Source organism: Talaromyces rugulosus, chromosome III, assembly GCF_013368755.1.
Source record: "Talaromyces rugulosus chromosome III, complete sequence".
Taxonomy (NCBI): Eukaryota; Fungi; Ascomycota; class Eurotiomycetes; order Eurotiales; family Trichocomaceae; genus Talaromyces; species Talaromyces rugulosus.
The window spans coordinates 2,128,677-2,153,944 of record NC_049563.1 but is presented as its reverse complement, the minus strand read 5'-3'; the positions used below and the strand labels follow the sequence as shown (position 1 = coordinate 2,153,944).

Sequence of the window (25,268 nt, the reverse complement as noted above, 5' to 3'; positions counted from 1 at the left end):
AATTAATGCTCTATCCGGGCTCTAAGTCGGTTCTATACATAAAAGCAACAGGTCCCCTTGGATCTTGGGTTTAACATTGTCCTCATCCAAGCACTGCTGTCATCGCTATGTTCTCCAAGGCCAATTGGTTTAAAGCTCTAAGCCTCAGCCTGCTGAGCGCAGACTTTGCGCGCTCGGTTGAATTGGGACCGAACGCCCAGGATATGCTCAACCAGTCCATGACGATCCTAGACGATATTTACGATCCCAGTGCGGGCTACTTGTACTACTTTTACTATCCTCTTGCAGCTGGTGCCCATGAGACTCGGTCAAGTGTGTGGTATTCTGTCGGCCTGCTCCAACGCAACAGTGGAAGCGACGTAGACGAGGCAGTGAAAATTATCGAAAACGTCATCGGTGGCCAGGAGAAAGATACGTCTGTACAGTGGTATGGTGATTACACCGTGTATCCTGAGCAGCCGACTGTTGGGAGTGCTCCTTACGACCCCAAGGTAAGTCTGCCATTCCTTGTGGGAATGATGACTAGGATGGAAACTAAATAGACAACGATAGATTTATAACACATGGGACCCTAACTGGAGAGGCTTCATTGGTACTGCTTTGATCGTAATCTATGAAGAATATGGGAGTCTGCTGCCAGAAAATGTCCAAGATTTGATTGTCGAAAGTCTAAAGAACACCACGATAGGCGATACATATCGTGTCAACGGTGTCGACGGCGATAACCTCTCTCCTTCTTATTCCAACCCATGGCTAATGAGAACCATGGCGTCTTCTTGGACAGGACACAAATTGAAAGATTCCAACATGACCACCTGGGGAGATAAGTGGGCGGAGGAGTTTTTGGACCTCTTCGATCGCAACCAAACATTGTCCGAGTTTAACAGCCCAACATATGCTGCTGTGTCTCTTTATGCTCTCACATTGGCAGCAAAATACCTTGGAAATACCGACTCGGTTATTGGTAAGAACGCAAAACGAGTCGTCCAGCAAATATGGGAGTATGAGTCGTCGCTATGGAACCCTAACTTAAGAAACTTTGCTGGACCTTGGGACCGCACATATGGTCTCGATATGAACAACTATGTGTCCATCATGTCTCTATGGATCTGGTCGTTTGTAGGAAAGGAAAGCACTTAAAAAAATGCCTCTCCGATCTGGACCTTGGCACATGCAGACGACTTTGAATTTGCGCCCGTGGCTGCAGTTCTCGCGGACTACCATAAGGCTTTGGTTTCAAACTCGTCAATTTCTCGTTTGTCTTCTTTCACCGGCGAGCACACGTATAACGGAAACGCGTATGCACCCCCGGCAGACCAGGAGCAGCGAAATGTCACTTCCTGGCTTTCATCCAACCTGACTATCGGTGCACAATCGTTCAACCTGGATGTTGCCGGAGGCTACTCAAAAGATATCACTTCCTGGAGCCCGGCCGTTGTCCAATGGCTACGTCCGGACGAATCGGTGGGCTTCTTCAGTCTGTACACAGGAGAAAAAGCGATGCAGGTAGATGTAAGCCCAAACTCACTCAACTTGTCATATCCACTGGGAAATTCGTCAAGCAATTTCACTTTCCATCTCTCTTCGAACCCGCTCGGGGAGACGCGGGATATTACTAGCCTCAAGGATATTTACGGGATGGATGTCGAAGTAATTGGTGGTACTGTCAGTCCGGATCCTTCAATCGCCTTTTGTGGGTTGATAGGAGGCGACTGTGATATTATCCAGTAAGTCATTTAACATTGAAGCTTTGCTTCTTGCGTCTAGGTGACATTTCCTCTAACAAGCAACAGTGATTTCGAGTTTTGGAGCTTGACGTTCAATCTACCCAAGGGTAGTTCTGACGTTCCGAGCATTCATTCATCTTAAGTTTAGTCAAAGCTAGTTGTCTCTGTAGTGGAGTAAACATGGCAACCAGAGGTGGGTTAGGGCAAAGCCCCCCGCTGCGCTTTCTTGCCTAATGCGGCAACTTTGTGTGACGAAGGCGAGTACAAGATTTAATTCTTTTTCCCCCTCACATTTTAGTAATATTATACAGAAACATTGGGTGTTTCACATATCATATAGTGATCAGGAATGCAGGCATTCGAAGATCTAGAGTTGCATGTGTTTCTGAACAGTTACCAAAGATCAATGGCCTAATATGAATTTATCCTCCAAAATAAATTGCTATCGCATTAAATATCAACTATATATATACATATATATACATATTTAACATGTTTATCTATTTTTTTCAAAACCACAGCGCTCCCTGGTAATAATAACACTGATAGTATCCAGAGATGCCAAGAACTGGTTCCGGCGTAGCGCCCGCGCCGGAGGAGCCGCCGGGGCGAACGACATGTGCGTCTTGCATGGCCAGCGTGACCAGCGTCCTGTCGCCTGTTGAGTTAGGTAGTACTGCTTTTCGCCAGGCATCGATCCAAAGCAGCCTGTATCACATTGGCCAGCCACCAATACTGCGGAATCTTCCTTTTGTCTGACGCCCCCGCTCGCTTTTCCAGCCAATATAATAATGGCCGACCCGTCACCTTCGTCGCAGCCGCCGCCGCTTGGCTCGCAGCAGCAGCAGCAGCAGCAGACACCGACACAGACACAAGAAGCGCCTTCATCGTCGTCAGGGACGGTCGTTGATCAGGCAGAGTCCGAATCGGCAAATAACATCGCCCCTTCTTCAGCGCAGCCTGACATCACCGACCCTGCTGGCGGCCCCGTCAAAGCTGAAGTCGACAACGATATCGACATGAACGCGCCCGAGAACAATACAAGTGCGAATGGCGCAGCTGGTGCTGCAGCTGATGCCCCAGGGAATCCAGTCTCTAGCACTCCGACGTCGAAGAAAGAAAGTAGTTTGCGGGAGTTCTTGGGAAAAATGGACGAATACGCGCCTATCGTACGTTGTGACGCCTTTTTTTCTCTTTCTTTTCTTGGTTCACACTCACCGAACCCTCACCTATCATGTCACTACCTGGAGCAAATGTGATCATCTTATTGATTGTTGTTTCTGAATTACAGATACCAGATGCCGTGACAGCGCATTACTTGACTGTAGCCGGTCTACCACCACCTGGCAATGGACCTAACCAAACCCCGCCTCACCTTGCCCGACTCCTCGCACTGGCAACACAAAAGTTCGTCGCCGACATTGCCGCCGACGCTTATCAATACTCGCGAGTCCGCGCGTCCAACAGCTCCAGCGCAAACAACCCCATGGGCGGCCTGAACGCGGCAGCCGGTCTCAACTTGCCAGCTGGTGCAGCCGGCGGCGCTGCAGGTGCTGGCGGCGGTGGAGACGGTGGGAAAAAGGGCAGCGCAACGAATACGTCTCTCGGTATTCAGCGACCTGGCTTTGGTGGTGGTGGACAGGGAGGAACCGGCCAGGGACGCACCGTGCTCACCATGGAAGACCTGGGCATGGCAGTCTCCGAGTATGGAGTCAGCGTGAAGAGGGGAGAATTCTATCGATAGAAAATTCTTTTCTTGCAGGTTATTGGGGTCGTGTTTTCGCGGGCGTTTAGTTTTGGGTTTACTTGCGTCATTTTGGTTGCTTTTATCTTTTTATATCAACATAAAAATGGGCGCGCGGTCGGATATGGCGCATATGGGTGCATTCACAAATGAAATCATGATTATCGGATGATCCGAAATTTTATAAACTGGCGTTATTCAGCATAATCTAAGATATTTGTTCAATATATTCGCGAACATGAGACTCCACTAGACAGTAAACCTTTCAAGTTGAATCAGATTGCTTGCAGCTTTAATGGAATGTTGTTTCCATCATATCTGTCTCTACTGTACATAAACCCATTCGACCAACCCATTCGATCGATTGTAACTCCATCACAAAAGAAATCCCGCAGTATTCGATACAGGTAGTAGTATATGGGAGCCGACGACATGCGAACCGCTGTAATAATAATAACACAGAACAAGACAACTCTGTCTATTTGTTCTTGGACTGCTTGTAAGTAAACCGTTTCCGCGTCCTAGCACCATCAATCATTAGTCTCTTCTTTTTCCCTCTGTTGGTTCGGCAGTAAGGAATGGAAAACTCACCCAACAAATTCTCCCAATTTGCGCCCCACCATCTCTTCCGTGATTATAACATCTTGATAAATCTTCCCATTGTGAACGGCGAACCGCAAGCCGACGAAATTAGGCAAGATTGTCGCAGAGCGAGCCTGTGTCCGGATGGGAGGCGTGCCGGGCGGAGGAGGGAGTGTGCGAGGTAGAGGTAGGCTATACGGACCGTGAGGTTAGTAAATTCTTCGGTCTTGTGCGTTTTTTATTATTTGCGACATGGCAAGAGACGTCTGTCTGTAAAATGGTTCGGTGAACGTACGGAACGATGTTTGGACCTGTATACGCGGTGGTGGTTAGTTTTCCAGTCCCAATGGTATGTAATGAGCAAGAAAAAGAATAACAAACCTTTCCACACTGAGCGCCCCAACAGGCACCTCGTAGGAAACATTGTGCTGTATTTGGAATATTGCCGGGTCTGCTGTTCTTTGCGACGGGCTGGAGGTGAACATTATTATCATGGAGATCATCGAGATGCGGGTCTGGATTATGTAAGGGTCTCCGGCCTTTCCTATTTGGGAATACTTGAAGAGTCACTTTTTACTGCTTTGCATTATAAACAACACATTTACTTTATTTTCAAAAAGTCTTATGAACAGATGTAATATGGAAAAAAGTATTTGCTAATGCCTGTCAGTAATCAATATGCTCTACTTGCTGGTATCATGTCTTGCTATCTCTACTATCTGCTTTATCATCAGCTAGATCCTCCATGATCTTAATCAAACTTTTGATTCCCATCAGACTATTCTCGTCTGGTCCCTGTCCTGGAGTCCAGTCGGCATGGGCAAAGTCGATCAGACGGAAGTCGTGGACCTTGATGGGCACTTCCTCGTCATCGTCCTCTTCGTCGCCATCCTGGTTGGCTCCCATCTCAGACAGCGATTGGGGGTCGAGTTGGATATTCAAAGCCTGTTGAATGTTCGTACCATCCCCGATTTCTAGATTCACGGGTTGGAGAGCGCCAAGCTGGGAGATATCGATCTCGTCGATCTCATCTGTCGTTTCTATCGGTTCTGTTTCCGGTGTTTGATTTGCTTCGTCCTCTTTTCGGTTCTTCTCGAATTCCAAAGCTTCCTCTAAAGCATCCGGATCGCCCTCGTAGATAATAAGTACACTGGACGAGTACATCCGGCTTTCTTCCGACTCTAGCGCATACTTCAAAGCGCGAAGCTCCTCTGCTAAGCGAGAAGCGATAAGCTTAGAACGGTCAATTTTACCTGCTTTGGCACCGGCCAAGAAAGCTTCAAAGCCCTCCTTCACATTTTCAGCACTGAACGAGCGGCCGTACCACTTGTCGTACCGTCGATACCCATTCTTTTCGACGACACGGCCATCTTGGGCTTCGGCGCCTTCATGTTTAGTCATGTACGGATTGGTAAATTCGGCTTCGGTATTATTTCCTGGGGCGATGTCTTGCCCGCTCCAAACTTTCATACCGGCAATACGAAAGCCCAGGGGAGAGCTTGTCGTCTCTTTAGCAACAGCGTCGAGTTTCGTGCGTTTTGCCGGGGGGGCATCATCGGCCCATAAGCGAGCACCCAGCTTCACATCCAGCACGGTAGGCCGCTTGAACCCTTCGGCAACGTTTTCTAATACAATTGAAATCCCAGTGTCTAATTTTCGTCCTCCAGACGGCGTCCACGGCACTTCTTGCGATCCTGTCGGTATTTGAAGTACCTGCGCTGTGTCGGTAGGGATATCGGTTGTGGATGACGTGGCCAATGTAGGAAGGAGGATGCTTCCTTGGTTCTGGGCGCCAGCGCCCACGGAGAGCGATTGTTGTTGGTCGGTGGTAGTCAGTGTTCCATACCATTGGGGCATGAAAGCGTGGAAGTTGGGGTGGTAAACGCTCGATTCGTAGAAAGCAACTTCTCCCTGGGTGCATGGCTTGGCAATCAGCGACCCGGATAGATGACAACGGAGTCCGTCACTATGTTTGGTATACGTCAGCTTCAACACGATTTGCAACGGATATTTGAAGCAGAATAAGGAAGAGGGGGAAAAAAAACCGAAGTTTGTTATGTGGCGAACTTACTGTCCTGCAGCGGCGTGGTCAAAGCTATTCTGGAAGCTGTCGCTATCAAGGGACTGGCCCTTGAAGCTGTCGGATCTCGAAGACGATGGCATGGTGGTGGTGGTGGTGGATAGTTTGCGAGGTGCCAGGTAGACAATGGGTGACAATTAGGAGCGCATCCCGGCGTGTTCAGTCAACCGCTAGGCGGCAGCGTCAGGGGTAGGTAGCAAGGCCAGTCGCGGGGAGAAAAAAGAACAGAAACGGTCAGGTATTTATCATATCATGCCATGTCATGCCAGTCAAAATGCTAATCGAGCCGGGGTCTACGCAACACGACTGGGCGCATCGGCCATTGAACAAACGAGCAGGTGGACACGAGACCGGGCGGCGGGCTGAGGCGAGGGAGGCGTCGGTTGAGATGCGCGATGAGATGGCACGGGGAGCTCGGACACACGATGGCTGGCGGAAGGGGACTGGAGGGAACGAGCAACGCGACAGCAAGCGGTGGTGGGCGATTGCTTGACTCCAGGGACTTCTTATAAGAAGAGGAAGAATCACAACACGGCGAGTCGCACCAAGGCCGCTGACCGCCTGCCAATGACGTAGTGGCCCTGTTTCACTCCGAAGCGCCGCACCACTTGTACTAAGCAGTAACTAACTACTTGGCAGTAGTGAACTAGCACTTTCGCATCCTGCAGGCTTGGTAGAACTTAGCGTTGCACCGCCATGCGCCTGCGACCTCGTTGATCTGCTCAACAAGGCGCAGCCAGCACTGAGACAAAACCAGCTGCGCTGGCGTGCTCTCGCTGTGGCTGCTCGTCAAGCCTTCCTCCTCCCCTGTGGGCACTGGGGAAGCCTGTGCTAGCTAGCTCTTCTTCACCGCTCAAAACCAGGTCTTTGTCTCAATATTCTCTAGCCCCTGGGGCCTTCTTTTCGGAGCATCGACTCCGAGGAGTGCTAGGGCAACGAAAGGCTGGTGGGTATGCAGGGCGTTGTCAACCCAAGCTCACCGGCGTATAAACGTGCATCGCGGAGGTGCCACAAGCGCTCTGTACACATGACCTGTCGGCGTTCCTAAACGGTTGTCTTGTCTTTTCTTTGTTTTGGTGTCCAGGTCCTCCTCAATTGACACACGCAAGCTGAATCGGCGAGTGTGTATGTATTGTAAAGATAGTGCAAGAGGAGAATAGAGAACAAGCAATCAATAATAACAAGACAAAGAGTTCCCTCAGCAGGCGCGGCTTCCTAATCGGGCGCCTTCCTAATCGATCCCCTGACCAGATGGAGTTCTCCCGCCGCGAAGGAAACAATGGTTTTTACTTCATTCACACTCAATCAAATGAGAAAATAACTCCTCGCCGGTTTTCGCAGAACCTGCCAGGCATGTTTCTTCGGTATTCGCCGCGTTGACGCCGCTCACTCGACATTTCAAACGGACCCTTGACTTGCCCGTTTGCTCGAATCTGCCTCTTCCCCTGCTGGGTCCTCGTGGCCTCGTAAACTTCTAGTCCCTCTTCACTCTCTTAACCCTCTAACTCTATCTTTTCCTCACTTCTACTCTGACTCTTCCAACTCTCTTTACTACTCTTCTAGCTTTTCGACTATCACTCGCTACAGTCGCCTCGCTTCCTCACACCATGGAGCCACCGAAAGAGCCTACCACCGATGTGAAGGGCCTCGAAGAGAACCAGCTAGCTGCGAAAGAGGCGCCAGTCCAGCTGACGGAAAAGCAGAAGCGGAAGCTGGCGATGAAGAAAAAGCACAAGAATAAGCCAAAGAGCAAAAGTGCTGGACAGGTACGCTTTTATGCATGATCTGTGTCCCTCAGAAACACTTCAATTGACGTGATCACCTAACAGCCAAAACCCACTGGCTTCGAGGAATACTTTGCCGAAGCCCCCATCAGCCCTGAAGAGCACTACCACGAGCTGAATATTTACGGCCAGTGAGTAATACCGGTGCTTACTTATCTGATCAGGTCGGGATATCAGCTAACAGCGAGCAGAGACCGCCCTGCGCTTTTGTAAGCAATTGCCTAGAATTATACCACGATTGCCCTCTAACGATGCATCAGTCGGCTGCAGGATGCCTTGTCCAAATATCAGCGCAACCGTAAACTGATGACCGAGCGCATGACCATATTTGTCCACTATCTGAGATACGGTGGCGTCGATGTCGGTGCTAAGATGTTCGGCGGCATCTCTGAGAGGGAGATGAGGGAAATGGACAATGAGGAAATCACAGCCGCTCGCTCGCAGACGGATATCAGCGTCGATAAACTGAAGCTCAAGATTGACTTTGAGCTCGTTGTCAAGGGTTTCCTGTTAGTTCTCCAAGACTGAATTATCAGCCCTTCAGTTCATATCTGACCAATGTAAACAGATCTTCCTACTTTCCAGATTATATGCAGCCGGAAAGCCTGGAAGAGATCAAGATGGCCACTGCCACGATCAAAAACTGGCTCAACTACTTGCTCTATCGGAAAGTAGTCCCCGAATACGAAGATAACATCAAATCTGCCAGCCGCTTCTGTGCACTTGCCGACAAACAGCTTTGGGACAATCGGTGTCTCCTCTTAGCAGGCCCTGGAGATTTCAACAAAGCTTGTTCTTTCCTCTACGGGGGGCACTATTTCGACCCTGAGGCCAGAAAGGGTCCGTCTGGGACGTGGGATCAAGAAAACCAAGGCAGCCCTCGAATGTCGGAAGAAATTGCCCACAAAGTGATGAAATTTGCCCTAGTCTGCACTTGCACTGATGAGCAATCCTCGTCCTTCACCAAAACGTCGCAGGTCAGTGCGCGCCCCATCGAGGATATCGATGGTTTTGAGGTGACGGAGATTCTCGCGGTGGACGAGAAAGTGCGAGACTTCTACAGCCTCCACGCGCCCGACCTAAACCCTGTTGGTAAATTGCGAGGCAAGGCATGGAGAATCCCCAACGGCGTCAAGGTCGACCTAGCGCCTGGTGAGAAATTGCCAGACATCGACAACTTGGAGTTTGAGTTTGTGGTGGAAGAGACACTTCTCCGGCACTGCTATGTCGGAATGAAGATTGACACCACCGTCTGGGAAATGAACTTTGGCATGTACTTTTTCGATGAGATCATGGCTGCTTACAGCTCTTTCTACACCATCTTGTGGAACGACCTGATGGCTGGGTGGAAAGAGCCGCGGTATGTGACGAAAGAGGGCGAGAAGAAGAAAGGGGAAGGAGAAGTTGACAAGACTGAGGCCGGGGCTGAAGAGAGCCAGGATGGGGATCAGTAGTCGACAACAGCAGCCAAAATTTCTCTCGGGGTTTTAGGTTAATTAGAAACATGAATTTACAGCAGTTTTTTTTTTTTCAAATGCTATTACGAGATCCACTTGAATTTCCAAGCTATCAAATCCGTACATGTAGTAGTTATATGTGCTAAGTCCTCAAGGGATATATATGTAGGACGTTTGTTTACAGCAACTTAATCCTTCCCATCTCTACGGCTTCAACAGCAGCTTGCCTGTGGTTTTTCTGCCTTCCAGGTCCTATTCAATCGAAATAAGTATTCGTGTTATGTTAATGTGAAAGACAGTGCTACTTACCTTGTGTGCTTCTTGAACGTCTTCCAATGGATAGACCTTGTGAATCCTGACCTTGAGCTTTCCTGATCCAAGAAGCTCAAACAGCTGGTTCACATAGCCTTCGAATTCCTCTCTAGTTGTGATGTAATTGAATAGCGTTGGTCGGGCAATTGTGACGCCTCTGGCAGCGAGTCGTCTGTGTCCTGTTAGAATACTTTTCTCCCCTTTACACGCTTCGTGTATTAGTCTGTACTTACTGAATAGGGAAAGGCGGGACAGGGCCACTGGCATTACCAAACCAGGCAATGAAGCCCTTTCTCTTGACAGCTTCAAGACTGCCCTCCCAGGTATCCTTTCCAACCGAGTCATAGACGACATCAACGCCACGGTCATTGGTATACTGCTTGACCAGCTTAACCCAGTCCTTGCCTTCTTCGCTACGGTAGTCAATGACATAGTCGGCACCCAGGCTCTTAACCAGGGCAACTTTTTCGGGTCCTCCAGCAGTGCCAATGACTGTGGCTCCGAGCAGTTTGAGGATCTGCACAATCAAGAATCCAGCACCGCCGGCAGCGGCATGCACCAGGACAGTGTCGCCTTTCTTGACAACATATGTTTCTTTCACCAAACTCAAGACGGTCAGACCGCTGAGGAAAGAGGCAATGGCATCTTCATCTGTGACGGCGTCGGGAATCTTGACAACGTCCTTTGTAGCAACGGCCGAGTACTCTGCATATGAAGAAGTGCCCAACCAAATCACACGGTCCCCGACCTTGAGGCCAGACGACTCTGAGCCCGGGCCCAGGGCGGCAACAGTGCCAGCTGCCTCGCGGCCAAGAACTTCTGGTTTGGGAGATGGGTACAGGCCAGTGCGGAAGTAGGTGTCGATAAAGTTGATTCCGGCGACATTGTTTTTGACAAGCACCTGGTTCTCCGCTGGCTGGGGCACCGGGTAGTCGGTCTTGAACTGGAGAACCTCTGGACCGCCAGTCGTCTCAATGACGACGGCCTTTTGGGTAGTTGGAAGGCTCATGTTTCTAATCTGGCGCGTGTTGTTCAAAGATAACTGTGATTGCAGCGCGGATAGTCGCAGTACACCGGTGCTCAAGCGCGAGATAGATCGAGCTTGTGCGGCAAAAGTCCGATTCAGATACATGGACGGAGGATTAGACTGGGTTGATGCAAGTCGGGGTGGTTCGATGAATATATATATGGTCGTCACATTAGTAATGCTTAATTCTTATATCCGAGCGCGACTCGTCGACAACGCGGGGCTCGATGCCGTCATCGGCGACAGTTAGGCTGTGAGAACTTAGCCCCCCACAGTCACATGATGGCAATTAATATAAGGAATAAATAATCTGACAGCATATTAGAAATTAATATTATACTGTACCCTAAAATAGATATTTAACTAAACGGCGAGTTCCTGTCTGGTCGAGACATCACGTGACCTCTTGCGTAGCCCTAACCTTCCCAAACTGGACTCGACGTGTTGTTTCAGCAAAAGCCAAACCATTATTGGATTGGATTTGCTGGAATTGCCAGAATTAGGTTGCCTGCTGCAAGGTTAATCCTAGCTGCATTGTTTCGCAGCAGCCCTACTACACCGCTGGAGAGGCGCATCCACTGCCAGCCAGATTTCCGCCCAATCCGACCTGATCGTCCAAAAGCCAGACCAAACTGAAACGCAGCTGACGATGAACCGACGAATAGCTGCTGCTGCTCTGCTTCAGCTTTTTTTTCTCTGTGGGCTCTGTCTGAGCTGTTCGGCCGCTGTTTGGAGCCCAACGCAGCGCCTTCCGGCCGCGAACCGCCCCCGGGCTGCCCGACTCGCTTGCCTCGCTTCTCGCTTTGTGTTGTTGTTCACCTTCATATATATTCTGCTGCTCCCCGAAATCTATCTATTTTTCTTTTCGTTTCTATCTTCAAGCCATCTATCTGATTCTACAGCTTTCCAGTCTTCCAGTCTTCCAGGCCGACATAAACATTCGCCCTTCGATCCCCCTTTGCATCGACTTCGTTGATATGTGCATCTTCGCTTCCCACAAAATTATTCAAATCTATTCTGCAATTGCCATAGGTTAGTGGCCACACAAAAAAAAGGCATCACGGGCCTTTTACTACTATTCCACGACATTTTCGTTCTCATACTGCCACTCACCCTTCTTACTCATCGCAATGCCGCCCATTCGGCGACTCCGGTCGAGAAAGCCCCCGAGACCATGTGTCGAGGATGAACTCGAGTCTCTATCCCGTGAGCTAGGTGGGCTGTCGCTTTTGGGTGAGAAACCTGGGTGGGAAGGCGCATGTGAACGAGGAGCCGTCGACCAGCTTCCGATTCTTCTGGACATTGAAAAGCCCTTTGTCGATACAACACCTTCTTCCTCTCAACCGCCATCTCTCGTCAGTGAATCATCCCAAGAAAGCTTTGGTCCTCCGACACCGCCCGAGCCAGAAGTCCTCCCGGTTACTTCTCCATACAAGGGAAGCCAGCTTCCGCCGGTTCAACCATACAGCGCGGGCTTTCCTTTTGGGCATTCATCCCTGGTGAATGTGCCGAGACCAAAGCAACAAAACTATGCCGACAATGAGAGAGCGAACTCATCACATTATGGTTCTCGCCAAGGTCAGACATGTGCCACTTCGTCATCAGCACGCTCTGCTCCTCACAATTCGAGATACGAAGACCCCATCAATCAGACTAAAAAGGTCTTTCCTCAGTCAATAATGTCCCCGAGAAAGCAAACAGTTGCAGAACTATTGGAAGAAAAACTTCGACTTCGAAGAGAGCAGCAATCATCGCCTCCACATAGTGACACACGATATGACGAAAGGCTCTCGCCGAGAATTACCCCGGAAAGACCAATTAGGCCGAAGATGCATATTGATCTAACATCATTGCCTTTGGTTAATCCCAGGCCTTCGTCAAACAGCCCCAATTTAGAAAGCCCGGCCGTACAATATATTTCGGAGCCCAGCCCACCTAGCAGTCCATATCGCTCAATAGTATCCCGACCAACTCCAGGCTATGAGAAACGAAAACCTTCGCCTACCGTGGCCGCTTTGCCCCCCAAACAGGGCTATAAACAGGACTATTTCTCCCAGGCAAAATCGCCGGTCAAAAAATTGAGACATTCATCCCAAAGTCCACCAAGATCCGGGGACTCTGCAACCGGTGGTTTCAACAAACGTGCAGTCACTTTCGTGGAGCCTCGATCCCCCCGCAACAAGCCAGTCCAGCCGGTAGAATTTCACCGACAAGATTCTCCTTCATCCCGGCCACTACGCCCAGAATCTCCTCCAAAGCGAACCTCTGCTCAACCCGTTGACGTATCCAGCCTCGTGCTACGCCCATGCCCAAGGGCTACACCAGCTGCAGGTTATCAGGATTGGTACACCATGTCTGGGCTGACACATCTTAACATTTGCCCTTCTTGCATGAACCAGATTGGCAGCTCGAGATTCCGCGATTATTTTGTTCCCAGTCTACCAAACTTGCGGGCAAAAATTCATTGCTCGTTCAGTGAGCCGTGGACTAGACTAGCATGGATTCAGACTCTCAAAAAGGGCTATAACAACCTCGATATGTTATATGAGATCACTCGTCCGTCAAGAATCGAATGCCCTGGCCGCAAGCTTTCCGCTCAAAACTGGTATCGTGTAATCGACCATCAAACTGGAATGAATGTTCCGAGATTTGCAGCGTGTGCGGCCTGTGTTCGCAATCTTCAGCTCTTGATGCCACCACTTCGACAGAGCTTTAGCTGCCAGCCTACAGTCCAAGAAAAATTATGTGACTTTGCAATCGATAGTCCTCGCTTTGTGCAGTACCTCGATCTTTTGGACTCGGCGGCTAATCACTGTGAGTACAATCGCCTTTGGTCACCAGAAATTGACAGGTTTATCGACTATGTGGAGCGTAAATGCAGCCTGCGAGACTGTCGACGTGACCGGCTCGTCCTTGGCACATGGCATTATATTCCCAATCTACCCGAGTTTACAGTGTGTGAAGACTGTTATGATGATGTTGTACGGCCGCTGGGGGTAGTACACAAGCCGATTGCGAAGATGATGGCAAATCCACCTCGCCTGCTCCCAGGTTCGGGTCCAAACCGTTGTCGTGAGGCTAGTTGCCAATTGTATTCCCCTCGCATGCGCGCACAATTCAGGGATGCCGTACTGGATGACGACTACCGGGGCTTAGAATCTGTGGCACTAAGACGGTTTGATGCTGAACAAAGATTTCGCGAAAAAGAGGAGCGCCTTCTTCTCATCGAGGAGACTAATAGGGGGTCCAGTTGGCAGGAAGAGTGGCACCGAAACCGTGAAGAGTGGAAGAAACACGAGTGACTGACTGCTGGCAGTCGAGTCACATTTCTGTCCACTAGCGGTTTTTTCTTTTCTTTCTTTTTTTGCCCCCTCTATATCAACACAGCAGGAATAAAAGCATGGGTATTTGGTTGCATCGATTGCCGATTTGAAAGCATTACTGGAGCATTTTTATTTGAAAAGGATCTCGGTTTGGGGAGTCTCATGTGTCATGAATTGTTGTTTCTTTTGTTATGCTATTTATACGTCTTTGATTTTGTACTGCCTACGTGCTTAACTACCTACATTCGTTTGCTTTTCTGCTCTATATACCATGTACGTTTGCTTTACGTCTTCTGTCGTTACTGTTCTATTACATTGTATATCATTATATAACAATTGTATACCATTCAGCATAGCATAAAGTTTATTCTAACGAAATCTCTTTGTTTGATGATTCTTCAATTTCAAAAATGATTCTTCAGTTTCAAAAATTCTAAAGAAATTATATATGTAGCCTAACCAACCAACCCTACAACTTCACCAGGCCACTTCTTGCCCCAAATCAGCGCCTTTGCAGGCATCCTCCCACCGACGGGGGCCAGCACACGTAATTTCTTCTTCTCCACATCGACATCACTAACGTACACAAAGCCCATGATACTCGAATCCTGGATATCTTTCAGTGGAGCATTTGTCGGAGCGTATGTGATTGCAATGAGCGTGTTTGAGAGGGCTAGGGTGAGTGGCGGGGTGAGTTTTTTGAGTGGGGGAGTTTCTAGGGTAGATGATGTCGTTGCGGCTGGGTCGTAGCTGGTGGTTGTGACTGTGGTGGTTTGGGAGGGTTCTGTTGTAGTTGTTGTTTGAGATGGCGTGTAGTCTGAAGGGTCGATACCGCCGGGGAGGTATGAATCTCCTGTAGTGAATTGCGAAGGATCGTACTCGTCCTCATCATCCTCGTCCAGCGATGAGCTGGAAATGGTGTAGTTGTACAGCGCCAACAAGTCAAAATCGAGCTGCTGGGTATGCGGCGAAAGGGTGATTTTCGAGCTGGAAGATATTGACGGCAGGGCCATCGTTGATGCAGCTGCTGCACTTGCTGTTGTCGCCATGGCGGCGTTGCCAAAAAAGTAAGAACGGATCTGGGAGTCGTTGATGGCTTTCATGAATGCTTCGTCGCGGTCCACGCACCCGCCGGATTTGGACAGTTTTACTACCGTGATGCGCTCGTCCGAGTGCGCGGCGGATGCGCTGGATGTTGGTTTTTGTTCGTAGTTTTTCACCATGGTGCTGTATAGACGCTCGGATCCCATGACGAGAATGGTGGATACTATATACACGGTTAGTCCAGTCATACCAGACTGAAATTTTAAAAGACTCACTGGAAAACTCTGTGATAATGTGATGGATCAGCTCCAAGGCCGTGGGAGTGCCCTGGCCCAGAATCCCGGCAGTGTCAACAATGACACCAGCCTCTCGGGCATCGTCGTCTTCGGCCATGCGCGCAGTCACAGATAGCGCGAGTCTCGAGACAATTGATTTAAAAACACCCCCTTCCCCATCCATGGGACTCTTCATGGGGTAGAAGTAGACTAGAGGTAGCTTCACAGGCACAGGACTCGGTCCAGACATTGGACTATTACCCCATCCTTCTTCAATATCGATCATAGAGCGAAACGCCGTCGCGGTCAGTGTGCCAGGAACACTGAGCATCCCCTCTGCCGGATTCAAGTTGACAACAACAGGCTGCCGGTCGACTTTTGTTGCGTATCCCGTGAGGATTTTGGCCAAGCTGGTCTTGCCAGCACTTTCAGGCCCCAGGATCAACACTCGCGGTCCGTCTCGACCTCCTCCGTCCTGAGCTTCCTGCCTCATTGTCTCAAGCGCGAAATGTATGTTGGCGTATTCGACCATCGGTGTTTCTTCGGCGACATATTCACTCTGGCAACCGCCGGCGCCGTACCCTCGAGCTCCTCCTCCTCCTCCTCCTTCTGTCGACACTCCGCCCGGCGCAAAGCCGTTGGGGAGGGCAACCCCTTCGCCAGCGCTAACCTCTAACGTGCATCCATGCCAGGTATATATCGCGGCTTTTGTGCCTGAAAACGTGTAACTCTGGGACTGTGCGAGCTCGGTTCCGAACAGCTCTGCGGTGCCGGTAAGTAGCTACCCGACCTTGAAATCAGTTTCACACATTGCAAAACAGCACACCAGAAAGAATAGCAAAAAAAAAATACCTTGACCTGAATCGTAAGCCCAAAAGCAATCTCAAATCTCCATTCAGACCCAGGGCGCAAAACAACCTGTGTGGGCGGAGGCGCGGCGTATTGACTCTCGACTGATGCTTCAGCTAGCTCTAATCCAGGAAGAGACATTGCATTGCGAGGAATGCCAGTGTTTATGTTAAAACAACGGTATTTTTTTTCTTCTTATTCAGCGAACTTGACTCTAATATACAGACAGGAAGGGAAAAAAAAGCACAGTAGTACTCCCTGCGTTGGAGTTGTCTGTCGTCAAGGGAACTGTGAGAAAGAGGCGGGCACAAAGAGGACTGTTTAGGTTGTTTGCACTTAAATTATGTCAACCGGATCATTTATTATCCACCACTCAATCTAGTAATCTACGCATTATCTCAAGAGAGGAATGAGAACATATTCAAGAAATCGACCAAGTTGCGAAACAGTTTACAATCTCGACTTGACAACTCTTCCAGTCCAAAACACGAAAAGGCTCATCACAGGGGCTCATCAAAAAGGGGTATTGTAACATCTTCGGGCAAGCTATCAAAACTAGGTCTCACACGCGAGACAAGGCAATTAAAATATTAAGAAACGGGTTAATGACTGTGTGTCTTTTGGTTTAGGCAGAACAAAGCAAATGGGTTTATAGGAGATTAAAAGAAGTAGGGAATCGCAGCACTGCATCAAAAAAAAAAATTAGCTCTTCCGAACGACACAAGCAATGGGGAAATTCAGGTCTACTCACGCAAGTGCTAATGTGGCCGTCACGCCGACAAGGGCTCGGTTCCGTACGCGTTCCTTTTTCAGTTTGTCTTCCAGCACTCTTGCCTTCTTCGTCGGCTGGCCTGTGGCCTGTGTCTTGTCTTCTTCTTCCTCGACTTCATCGGACTTGCGCTTCTTCGAAGATGAAGCCTCAGCGGCTGTGTCGTCTTCTTCCTGTTTCGTGGCCTCCTCGACCATCTTCTTCGCTTCCGCAATCATCTGCTCCGTGTTTTCGGCGGGCGGGAGATCGGAGAGGCTGACTGGCAACTCAACCGAGACGTTGACTTCAACATCGTCTTTGATTTCGGCTGCGGGCTGGGCGTTCACTTTAACCTCGGTAGGAGCAGGGGCTTGCTTCTTAGACCTGCTACTCTTCTTCGGCTTCGCATCTTTCACGTCCTTCGCCTCCTTCTCATCCTTTTCATCCTTCTCTGCGGTTTCAGGCTGCTCGGAAGTAGCGGCATCATTTGATTCATCAACGGATTCATTCTCCACAGAGCCGTTGAGAGCGGCTTGCAGGGTAGCACTGGCAGCGTTGGTAGCGGCTGCTGAGCTGTCCTGGGCAGCTCTAGTAGCCCTCGATTTGCGAGGAGATGCGTTCTTCTTAGGAGACGAAAACTTGGTAGGAGATGCAGAGCGTCGGCTCCGGGTACGAGTAGACGGTACGGGCTCCTCAGCCGATTCCACGGATGGTGGAATGTCAAACTTCGGTGGCGGGGTAATCGGTTTCTTCGAACCTGCTGGGCTCTGAATGATTTCGGTGGAGTCCAACAAGGCGCGAACCCAGTCAAACATCTGATATTCTTTGGCCAGCTCTAGCGCTGTTGGGAAGAATGGGAATTAGCGGGTTTGGTCGTTGATCGAATTTTGTTGCAGCTACTTACCTAGGAAAGGCGAAATCCACACATTGCCTGCGATTTCATCTTCGCTGGTTTCTGAGCGTGCCTTGATGTACTCGCGTTCAGCTTTTTCCTCGTCCGATTTAGCCCAAGGGTAGGCAATCTTGAACATGCCCGTCGCACTGATGAAACCATCTTTGCTTCGTCTCTAATAGCACGCGACTGGTTAGCAAATCAAGTGATTTTCAGACAGGAAGAGGGCTGTGAAGAACTAACCATGAGAAAGTAGGTCTCTGGGTGTTGCATTGTTTTGCTCGAAGGAAAGATCTCTGAGCCGCGCAAGTCCTTGGGCAGCGGAGCGCGTAGGTGAGCATACTCAAAGAGGCCCAAGTTCTCTGGTTTGGTGGCATTCGAGGTGCCAACCTGGGTGGCTTTGACGGTCAGGTGTGTCTTTCCCAGGCGGCGCAAGGTCAGAAGCTCCTCATCTGCGGCGATTCAAAGGCAAATTAGCAGCTGCAAGACAGGCGCGCGGTGCTTTCCATCCAGTGCGCGCCCACGATTCCGACGATTTCCACGGGGGCGCATATTGCGCGACAGGGTGGATTCGCGAGCGATCACGGCGACAACGGGGGACGGGACGAAAAACTTACAGGAAGGGGAGGACTCTGGCAGAATCAGAGGGTTGTTGCGTTTCGGAAGGGATCGCATGGTGAAATTGTGAGCCGGAGCGACTGGCAGAGACACGAGGCTTCGAGATCTGGGTGGAGGGAGAGCAGAGAGATGGAGAAGCAGCCGGTTGAGTTGATAATTAATTATTTATTGGATTTCTCGAAAAGCGCAAAAGACGGGGAGAGATCGTAGCGGCGGCCACGTTGCAGGCGCGTCTTTACCGGCCGCCGTAGGGCCTGGGGGCGGGCAAGTCGGAGCCTGAGGCCACAACAGAACGCGGAATGCACGCGGTCGCGAGAACAGCTGGCTTGGGCGCGGCGTGCCGACTCCGCCTAGTGCAGCAGCTAGCAGCTGTTGACAGTGGGTTGGCAACAGACGCTAAACCAGGCTGGCGATGGTGGATGAACTAGTAGTCGCTGGCACGTAGCACTGCTGGGGCTCCAACAAGTAGTGTCAGGATGAAGAGAGAGAGAAGAGCAGAAAAGGCGAAAAGGGGCTCGCGCGCCGCTTCTTCCGCGCGGAACAGGCTAGTACTGTATTTACGCCCCGTTACCCACTTTACTTACCGGCGGGCATCCAGGCCAATCAGCCCCTGCCGCAGCCATACCGCTAGTAATTGGCGGAACACGCTGTCATTCTGCCATTCTCTCGTTTGTTAATTTTAATTACACCCATGTCTGTTACATACATACATACATACATCAGAAAGATATGACAGAAAGAATATGACACACCCTCAGACAAAGACGTAACCCCGTGTTTCAAGTTTCACGTTTCAATTTTCCAGTTTCGGCGAAATCTTTGTTTGTCTCATCGCCACGATTCGTCCTAACTGATATCATCCCTCCTCAGGCCATGCATACTAATTATCCCTCGATAGAGATAAGAGACAATGCATCTTCTGCTTGGTAGCCTGCATTATACTACCGTCCGATTAGACCGGGCAATCGTGTGCGTTGTACATGCAGCACCACTTACCACGTACATGTTTGTACAACACAATAATGTCCTCCGAGGGCCAACACGTTAATTATTATGGACTAGTACAAAGTTGACTCAGTAGAGAACCCCTCTACACGTGCAAAGTAGCCAGGCCAATCAGTGCCCGTTTCACGCCTATCTTATCCCTGTTCTTTGTAATTATTGTGCCATGATCTCCCCCTCTCTCTCCTCCACCGCCTTTCCCTTACCCCACTGTGTCTGGGAGCTGGACAACAACAACAACAACATCAACATTGGAATATTTCTCTTTCCCAACTCGCCTCGCGATCGAATATCAAGGCCAAGAAGAAAAGGTTAGTCTCACAACATGCGATTTTACTTACGCGATATCTTATCGATTGGGCCCGTACTAAATATACATGTTGATGTAGAACCCCTTCAAATACCAAAACCATGCCTGAGCACGACGACGAACTCGCCACCAGCCAAACCGAAGGCTTCAAGGTTGGCGAGAAGAAGACTCTAGAAGAATACAAAAACCTGGGTAATTTTATTTCCCCTCCCCAATCCTCAAACCCCGAATCAATCGAAACTAATCAATGAAACCTGCCTGCTACCCCAGACCAAAACGACGAGTCGCTCAACAGATGGAAGGCATCTCTTGGTCTAAACACCGGCGACCCCATTGGCGATCCCAATGACCCACGCAAATGCATCATAAAATCCCTGGCCATTGAAGCCCCCGGCCGATCCGACATCACCCTCGACCTTACCGGGCCGGACGCACTCGAGTCGCTCAAGGATAAGCCTTTTACTATCAAGGAAGGCGCCAAGTTCTACACAAAGGTCGAATTTGCCGTCAACCACGATGTCTTGAGTGGATTGAAATACGTCCATGTCGTCAAGCGCAAGGGTATTACAGTGACCAAGGATGAGGAGATGCTGGTTCGTTATCACTTCACTGTTGGAACATCCTCGGTTGTTGACAACTTCTATAGGGAAGCTATGCCCCAAGCACCACCGACAAGACCACCTACACAAAGAGATGTAAGTACCATTACCATTTATACTAGCTAACCAACCCTGCTAATTCCCATCTAGTCCACGAAGAAGAGGCTCCCTCCGGCATGCTCGCTCGCGGTAGCTACTCGGTGAAATCCCGATTCATCGACGACGACAAGCAAGTCCATCTCGAATTCCAGTGGTCTTTTAACATTGCCAAAGACTGGGCCAACTAAACACTAATCAACCATCATGCCCGATCACAAGTAACATTGAATTGAGCCTTTGTTTTTGTTTTTTTCTTCTTCCAGAATACATTGTTAACTAGCCTGCAAAAGAGGCGATTCGCCTACACCCCAAAATCCCATTCAGTCATGTCGTCTGTTTCTTGACGGTTACTATTCATAGTAAAGCAATTTTAAAAATACCTCATGGTGGGGGCGTTATGATTATACAGCCGGAGAACGGACAAGCAGAATGCAAGCGTTTGTTCATATGCAGCTCTATACCCTCCATTGTACAGTGTATTTGATGAAAAGAGTATAAATAAAAAAGCAAATACGGAAAAAAACAAAAACACACGGAAAATAAAACTCCTATATTTGCAAACACAAGGGTATCACATCACTTCATATCACAAAAAGTACTCAACAACCGCGTTCTGACCATCCTTGTTTTGTTGTGTCTGTTGCTCGTTGCGGTGTGCCTCGTTCTCGGGAGCAGCATCGAAAATATTGAAAAACCTCTCCCCCGAGTCACTCACTTCGAGAACACTAGCCAAGTTGCCACATCGGTAACAGTAGTTGGGTGCACTCCAGACCGTACTCAGCTGGTCGTCGTATAAAACCTGATAGCCGTCCTGGCAGAGCTGGTGCGCACGTAGAATATGGGACATATTGTTCACTTCAAGAAATTTCCGCACCACCTGCGCACCAAATGTGTATCCAGCGCCTCGGGGCGACAAGGAAAATTCGTCGTGCTCGATATCTGGGTCTGACCAGACCAGGTCTGCCATGGGCCCTTCGTGCGGGATCTCGCGGAACCGGTCGATGATCTTGATCTGGTCGATGGAATGGATTGAGGGCGACAGGCCCCCATGCACACAAAATATCTGGTCGTTGATCACGACGCTGAGAGTGAGAAAGTCAAACATGTCGGTGAAGTAATGCCAAACGTTGGCATTTCCGTATTTCCTAGCACATTCCGTATAGAATCCATACGACTGCGTGACGCCTCGAGACTCATGGTTTCCTCGGATTAGGTGGACGCGGGACGGGTATCGTAGTTTCAAGCAGATCAAAAGGGAGATGGTTTCGACACTGAACAGACCGCGGTCGACGTAGTCACCTAGAGCGGAAATCAATCTTAGAAAATTTGGCGCTTTTATACACAGGTGACAAAATTCAGCAAGAAGACATACCCAAAAAGAGATAGTTCGTGTCAGGACAGAACCCTCCGATTTTGAAGATTTCGATCATGTCGAAGAATTGGCCGTGGATGTCCCCGACCACAGTGACGGGAGCAGCCAGATGCACGACATTGCTCTCCTTCATGAGCAGCTCCTTTGCCTTGGCACATATTGCCTCAATGACCGAGTCTGCCAACAGTTCCTTCCTATATAAGCGTTCTATACATTCGTCCAAGTCGATGCTGGCTGCACGGGGGCACAACGGGGTTAGCGACGGCGGTTGATCGACGCAGAATATGGGACAAGCTTACACGGTAGACCAGGCATGGTGAAGCAGCTAGATACCTGGCAACACGCTCACAGCAACCAGAGTCTGCTGTTCTAGCCAGATATTCGGGGGAGGTGGGAAGAGCTGTCGTGTGCGCACTTCAGGAAAAAATGGAGGGCAAGAGGCGGATTGACTGTGTTCGGCTCAGACTGGCTATCATCATGTCCCATCCGGCAGCGTCGTCAGATATCAAGAAGTAAATGGGGCGCCTACGCCACAAGGAGCCGCAACAGAAAAAACACAATCGCTTCTTGGAAGTTTGTAACGATAAAAGTCGCAGTCTCGCAGCTTCAGCCGCGGGCAAGTTACTAATTAGCTACCCGAACGGGTTAGCTTGACACGATCCTAACGCTAGCCACAAGAGGCTAGTCAATACGGCTGTGTGCCTGAGGCCGCCAGCCTACATCGTCCTCATCTGCTCTGCATATTGAAATAATAGTAATAATAATAATACCATTATTATCATCATTCTTGCTGCGTCCCTGCCCAGGCCTGAAGAGTGACGCAGCTTACCAGCTGACCGGCTGACCGCCTTCCACTTTGGGCCATGCGTCTGTGGTCTCTCACGTGGATGAGACTGAGTGGACGGCGTCCTGTATGGCAACAACGTTGGGCTGCAACTCTTCTCTCCCTCTCTCCCAACTAACTAGCAGCTGTCGCGATGGTTTCCCAACACATTAAGCTGCATCAGCCTGGGCTTGTCCTCCCCTGCAGGTCATTCATTCCTTCAAATGGCCCTCCCCCCGCCTCTAGTTGCTCTGAACCGCCATGACGCTCGAAAAACACGGTATCATGCCTGCTACCCCATGCCGAAAAGTCACGTTTGCATTGCATTTCATGTAGTGTATACCCCCTGGAAAGGAGTGATATATCTACAGTACTACTCTCAACAAGAGAAGGTTCACCCCAGCTGGTTCTGTTGGCTGAGCGTTTTATGGCCTTATCATACCTATCATACCTGAGCTCCCGGAAGTTGTTCGCTCCTTGTCGTACTTGGATTTGATTTTTTATTTATTTATTTGGATATGATTGATTGCGTCCCCATTCACAGCTTGAAACTCGATCTTCCATGCTAGGCCAGCGGATTTCCTGGACACCTGACCACCGGAAGCTTGTTTCGGAACAACTGTGAAGTTATTTACTGTGCGACATTAATGAAGAAATTATCAAATGGATGAACCTTTTAATTTCCACACCGGTCATACAACCCAGACATACCCTTACCTGCCCACATGGAGGAACGAGATCCCGAGAGATCTCGCGACCACTAACGAGACAGCTTCTTTGGATACCTATTATCAACCACCTGCGCTGATCTCTGTGAGATCGCCGCGCTTTCACGATGCTCGTGAACTGCGAGCTCAAAGTAAAAGCCGCTCCCAGCCTCGATCAAGTCCGACGTGAGTGAAAACTTGTTTGCAGGTTGAGTATTATACCTTCTTCTCATATATATGTCCATTCAGGATCTCGGATATTTCCCCTTGTTCTCCTCCAAAGCGACAAAAGACAGTTGACTCTGCGTCGACCACAAGCTCGTTTCCGCTGCCGTATAAACCTCCATCGGCGAGTCATTTGACTTCCTCTGAGCCTCCCTGGACTACAGTCTCACTAACCTCCCAGGATATCCATTCATATCAGCCAGTTCCCCTCCAAAATGATAGGGGAAGGGCCCTTTATGGTTCTGGAGGTGATTCACGGACCGTGCCAGCAAACTTTCGCGATGCGGGACTCTCTGAATCAACACTCAACGCAGGCCATTTTTTACCTCAGGACCAGTTGAACTGGCAATATTCACGGGCTGGGCCGCAGGACAGGATACCCCGTGGACTAGGATATGGTGCTCGTCGTGGCCCACTGAATCCACACCATTCACCACGGTCTGATCCGTCTTCTCGCTCCTTAATGGACTTGTCATTCTTTCCAGAAAACCAAAACCAATCACTATTTGACATTCACACCAGCAGACAATATACATTCTCTGGTGTAGAAACCGAGCTGCAAAGAGCCAGTCAGCCCCCCTTTTCAAATTCCTCCGATGATTATGATCCCATGGATTTCTCTACCCCTTCTAAGAGTGTCCCAACGTGTGCGTCCAGATATCATTCAATTCCAGATGCGAATGATTCGACACGGCCTATTCGAGAAACCCCCTATTGGCCAGAAATGAAAGATGATCCCATATTCTACGATCTCTCAGAAGAAGGGCCCACTGTATCAATTGAGGAACTAATCGCCCGTCGAAAGCTGGCGCTCAGAGATCATGTTATTCGGCCGGTCATGAATGAAAAGGGCACACAAACTGATTTTGAGGCCCCCTCGCCTGCCATTTCGACCCGTTCAGTGAATCTAGACCATCCAAGGACATTAGAAACCACTCCTCAGACTACTCAAGCCGTGGAAACTACTTCTCAACCCAACTCCAGGCCTACCAAATCCTTTCGGAGAACGAGGACCAATGGCATAGCAAACCACAGACGCCCTGGAAGAAATCACTTTTCTGAAAAACCAGCTGGCCAGTCACGGCACAGGATGAGGAGCCTTAAAAGACTGAGAACCGTCACGGAAGACTATGAAAACACAGTTGATAGACAGGAAGATAGCGACTTGAGACAGCGAGACAATTCAGTCTACAGGTATGTTTTTCTAAAAATCAAATATAGAAACGTGCTAACAGAGTAATTTAGCCGAAGGTGGTAACCCGACAATAACACTACTATATCCTAGAATACGAGCGTGACCTTTCCCTCGATGCATATTACCAAGGCGTTATCAAGATGGGGAGGAGTATGTTAGAGCAGTTGAGTGGTGATACAACAGGTTTGCTTACTGGTCGAGAGGAGTTGAAGTAAATTGGAAGATTTGATTGTTTATTTTATTTACCAACGCAGCGCTGGTTTTCATGAAATTGTCTAGCGAGGAGGCTGGCACGGATAGCCATTAGCATTAACAGGTCGATACCGAGTTATTTTATTTTATTTTTGTCTACTTCTAGATGTCAGTGTTGCTACGCGAGGATTTGGTTCTCATTAGGAGATACCCATTCAACGTGTCAAGAAATGAGTCCCCGATTTATTTAAACGTGCCATAAAACTCTCTTTTATTGTCTAA

The 25,268-nt window shown here is 49.4% G+C and overlaps 12 protein-coding genes across 12 annotated transcripts; 6 read left to right on the top strand and 6 right to left on the bottom strand.

The window, feature by feature from the left end:
* Positions 1–107: 107 nt before the first annotated feature.
* On the top strand, positions 108–1,869 carry TRUGW13939_05609 (uncharacterized protein; the record flags this gene model as incomplete). The annotated part of the gene is made up of 4 exons (XM_035488770.1): positions 108–491; positions 553–1,119; positions 1,228–1,727; positions 1,794–1,869. The coding sequence occupies 4 exons, from the start codon at positions 108–110 to the stop codon at positions 1,867–1,869; spliced, it is 1,527 nt and encodes a 508-aa protein (XP_035344663.1).
* Positions 1,870–2,518: 649 nt separating this feature from the next.
* Positions 2,519–3,471, top strand: TRUGW13939_05608 (uncharacterized protein; the record flags this gene model as incomplete). The annotated part of the gene is made up of 2 exons (XM_035488769.1): positions 2,519–2,896; positions 3,019–3,471. 2 exons carry the CDS (start codon positions 2,519–2,521, stop codon positions 3,469–3,471), a joined length of 831 nt encoding a protein of 276 aa, XP_035344662.1.
* Positions 3,472–3,949: 478 nt separating this feature from the next.
* On the bottom strand, positions 3,950–4,538 carry TRUGW13939_05607 (uncharacterized protein; the record flags this gene model as incomplete). The annotated part of the gene is made up of 3 exons (XM_035488768.1): positions 3,950–3,992; positions 4,063–4,245; positions 4,435–4,538. The coding sequence occupies 3 exons, from the start codon at positions 4,536–4,538 to the stop codon at positions 3,950–3,952; spliced, it is 330 nt and encodes a 109-aa protein (XP_035344661.1).
* A 211-nt stretch (positions 4,539–4,749) lies between these two features.
* Positions 4,750–6,216, bottom strand: TRUGW13939_05606 (uncharacterized protein; the record flags this gene model as incomplete). Its single annotated transcript, XM_035488767.1, has 2 exons — positions 4,750–6,019; positions 6,125–6,216. The coding sequence occupies 2 exons, from the start codon at positions 6,214–6,216 to the stop codon at positions 4,750–4,752; spliced, it is 1,362 nt and encodes a 453-aa protein (XP_035344660.1).
* Positions 6,217–7,740: 1,524 nt separating this feature from the next.
* Positions 7,741–9,371, top strand: TRUGW13939_05605 (uncharacterized protein; the record flags this gene model as incomplete). Its single annotated transcript, XM_035488766.1, has 5 exons — positions 7,741–7,899; positions 7,963–8,048; positions 8,109–8,126; positions 8,178–8,426; positions 8,486–9,371. The coding sequence occupies 5 exons, from the start codon at positions 7,741–7,743 to the stop codon at positions 9,369–9,371; spliced, it is 1,398 nt and encodes a 465-aa protein (XP_035344659.1).
* Positions 9,372–9,578: 207 nt separating this feature from the next.
* Positions 9,579–10,695, bottom strand: TRUGW13939_05604 (uncharacterized protein; the record flags this gene model as incomplete). Its single annotated transcript, XM_035488765.1, has 3 exons — positions 9,579–9,626; positions 9,684–9,858; positions 9,920–10,695. The coding sequence occupies 3 exons, from the start codon at positions 10,693–10,695 to the stop codon at positions 9,579–9,581; spliced, it is 999 nt and encodes a 332-aa protein (XP_035344658.1).
* Positions 10,696–11,843: 1,148 nt separating this feature from the next.
* Positions 11,844–14,015, top strand: TRUGW13939_05603 (uncharacterized protein; the record flags this gene model as incomplete). Its single annotated transcript, XM_035488764.1, has 1 exon — positions 11,844–14,015. The coding sequence occupies one exon, from the start codon at positions 11,844–11,846 to the stop codon at positions 14,013–14,015; it is 2,172 nt and encodes a 723-aa protein (XP_035344657.1).
* A 476-nt stretch (positions 14,016–14,491) lies between these two features.
* Positions 14,492–16,345, bottom strand: TRUGW13939_05602 (uncharacterized protein; the record flags this gene model as incomplete). Its single annotated transcript, XM_035488763.1, has 3 exons — positions 14,492–15,303; positions 15,356–16,136; positions 16,208–16,345. 3 exons carry the CDS (start codon positions 16,343–16,345, stop codon positions 14,492–14,494), a joined length of 1,731 nt encoding a protein of 576 aa, XP_035344656.1.
* Positions 16,346–16,951: 606 nt separating this feature from the next.
* TRUGW13939_05601 (uncharacterized protein) lies at positions 16,952–18,519 on the bottom strand (the record flags this gene model as incomplete). Its single annotated transcript, XM_035488762.1, has 4 exons — positions 16,952–17,793; positions 17,857–18,019; positions 18,088–18,296; positions 18,462–18,519. The coding sequence occupies 4 exons, from the start codon at positions 18,517–18,519 to the stop codon at positions 16,952–16,954; spliced, it is 1,272 nt and encodes a 423-aa protein (XP_035344655.1).
* Positions 18,520–19,875: 1,356 nt separating this feature from the next.
* On the top strand, positions 19,876–20,660 carry TRUGW13939_05600 (uncharacterized protein; the record flags this gene model as incomplete). Its single annotated transcript, XM_035488761.1, has 4 exons — positions 19,876–19,966; positions 20,045–20,367; positions 20,421–20,469; positions 20,524–20,660. 4 exons carry the CDS (start codon positions 19,876–19,878, stop codon positions 20,658–20,660), a joined length of 600 nt encoding a protein of 199 aa, XP_035344654.1.
* A 398-nt stretch (positions 20,661–21,058) lies between these two features.
* Positions 21,059–22,136, bottom strand: TRUGW13939_05599 (uncharacterized protein; the record flags this gene model as incomplete). The annotated part of the gene is made up of 2 exons (XM_035488760.1): positions 21,059–21,771; positions 21,845–22,136. Coding segments are annotated over 2 exons (1,005 nt in total), but the record flags the coding sequence as incomplete, so codon positions are not given.
* Positions 22,137–23,330: 1,194 nt separating this feature from the next.
* TRUGW13939_05598 (uncharacterized protein) lies at positions 23,331–24,857 on the top strand (the record flags this gene model as incomplete). Its single annotated transcript, XM_035488759.1, has 3 exons — positions 23,331–23,560; positions 23,624–24,793; positions 24,851–24,857. The coding sequence occupies 3 exons, from the start codon at positions 23,331–23,333 to the stop codon at positions 24,855–24,857; spliced, it is 1,407 nt and encodes a 468-aa protein (XP_035344652.1).
* Between the last annotated feature and the right edge of the window lie 411 nt (positions 24,858–25,268).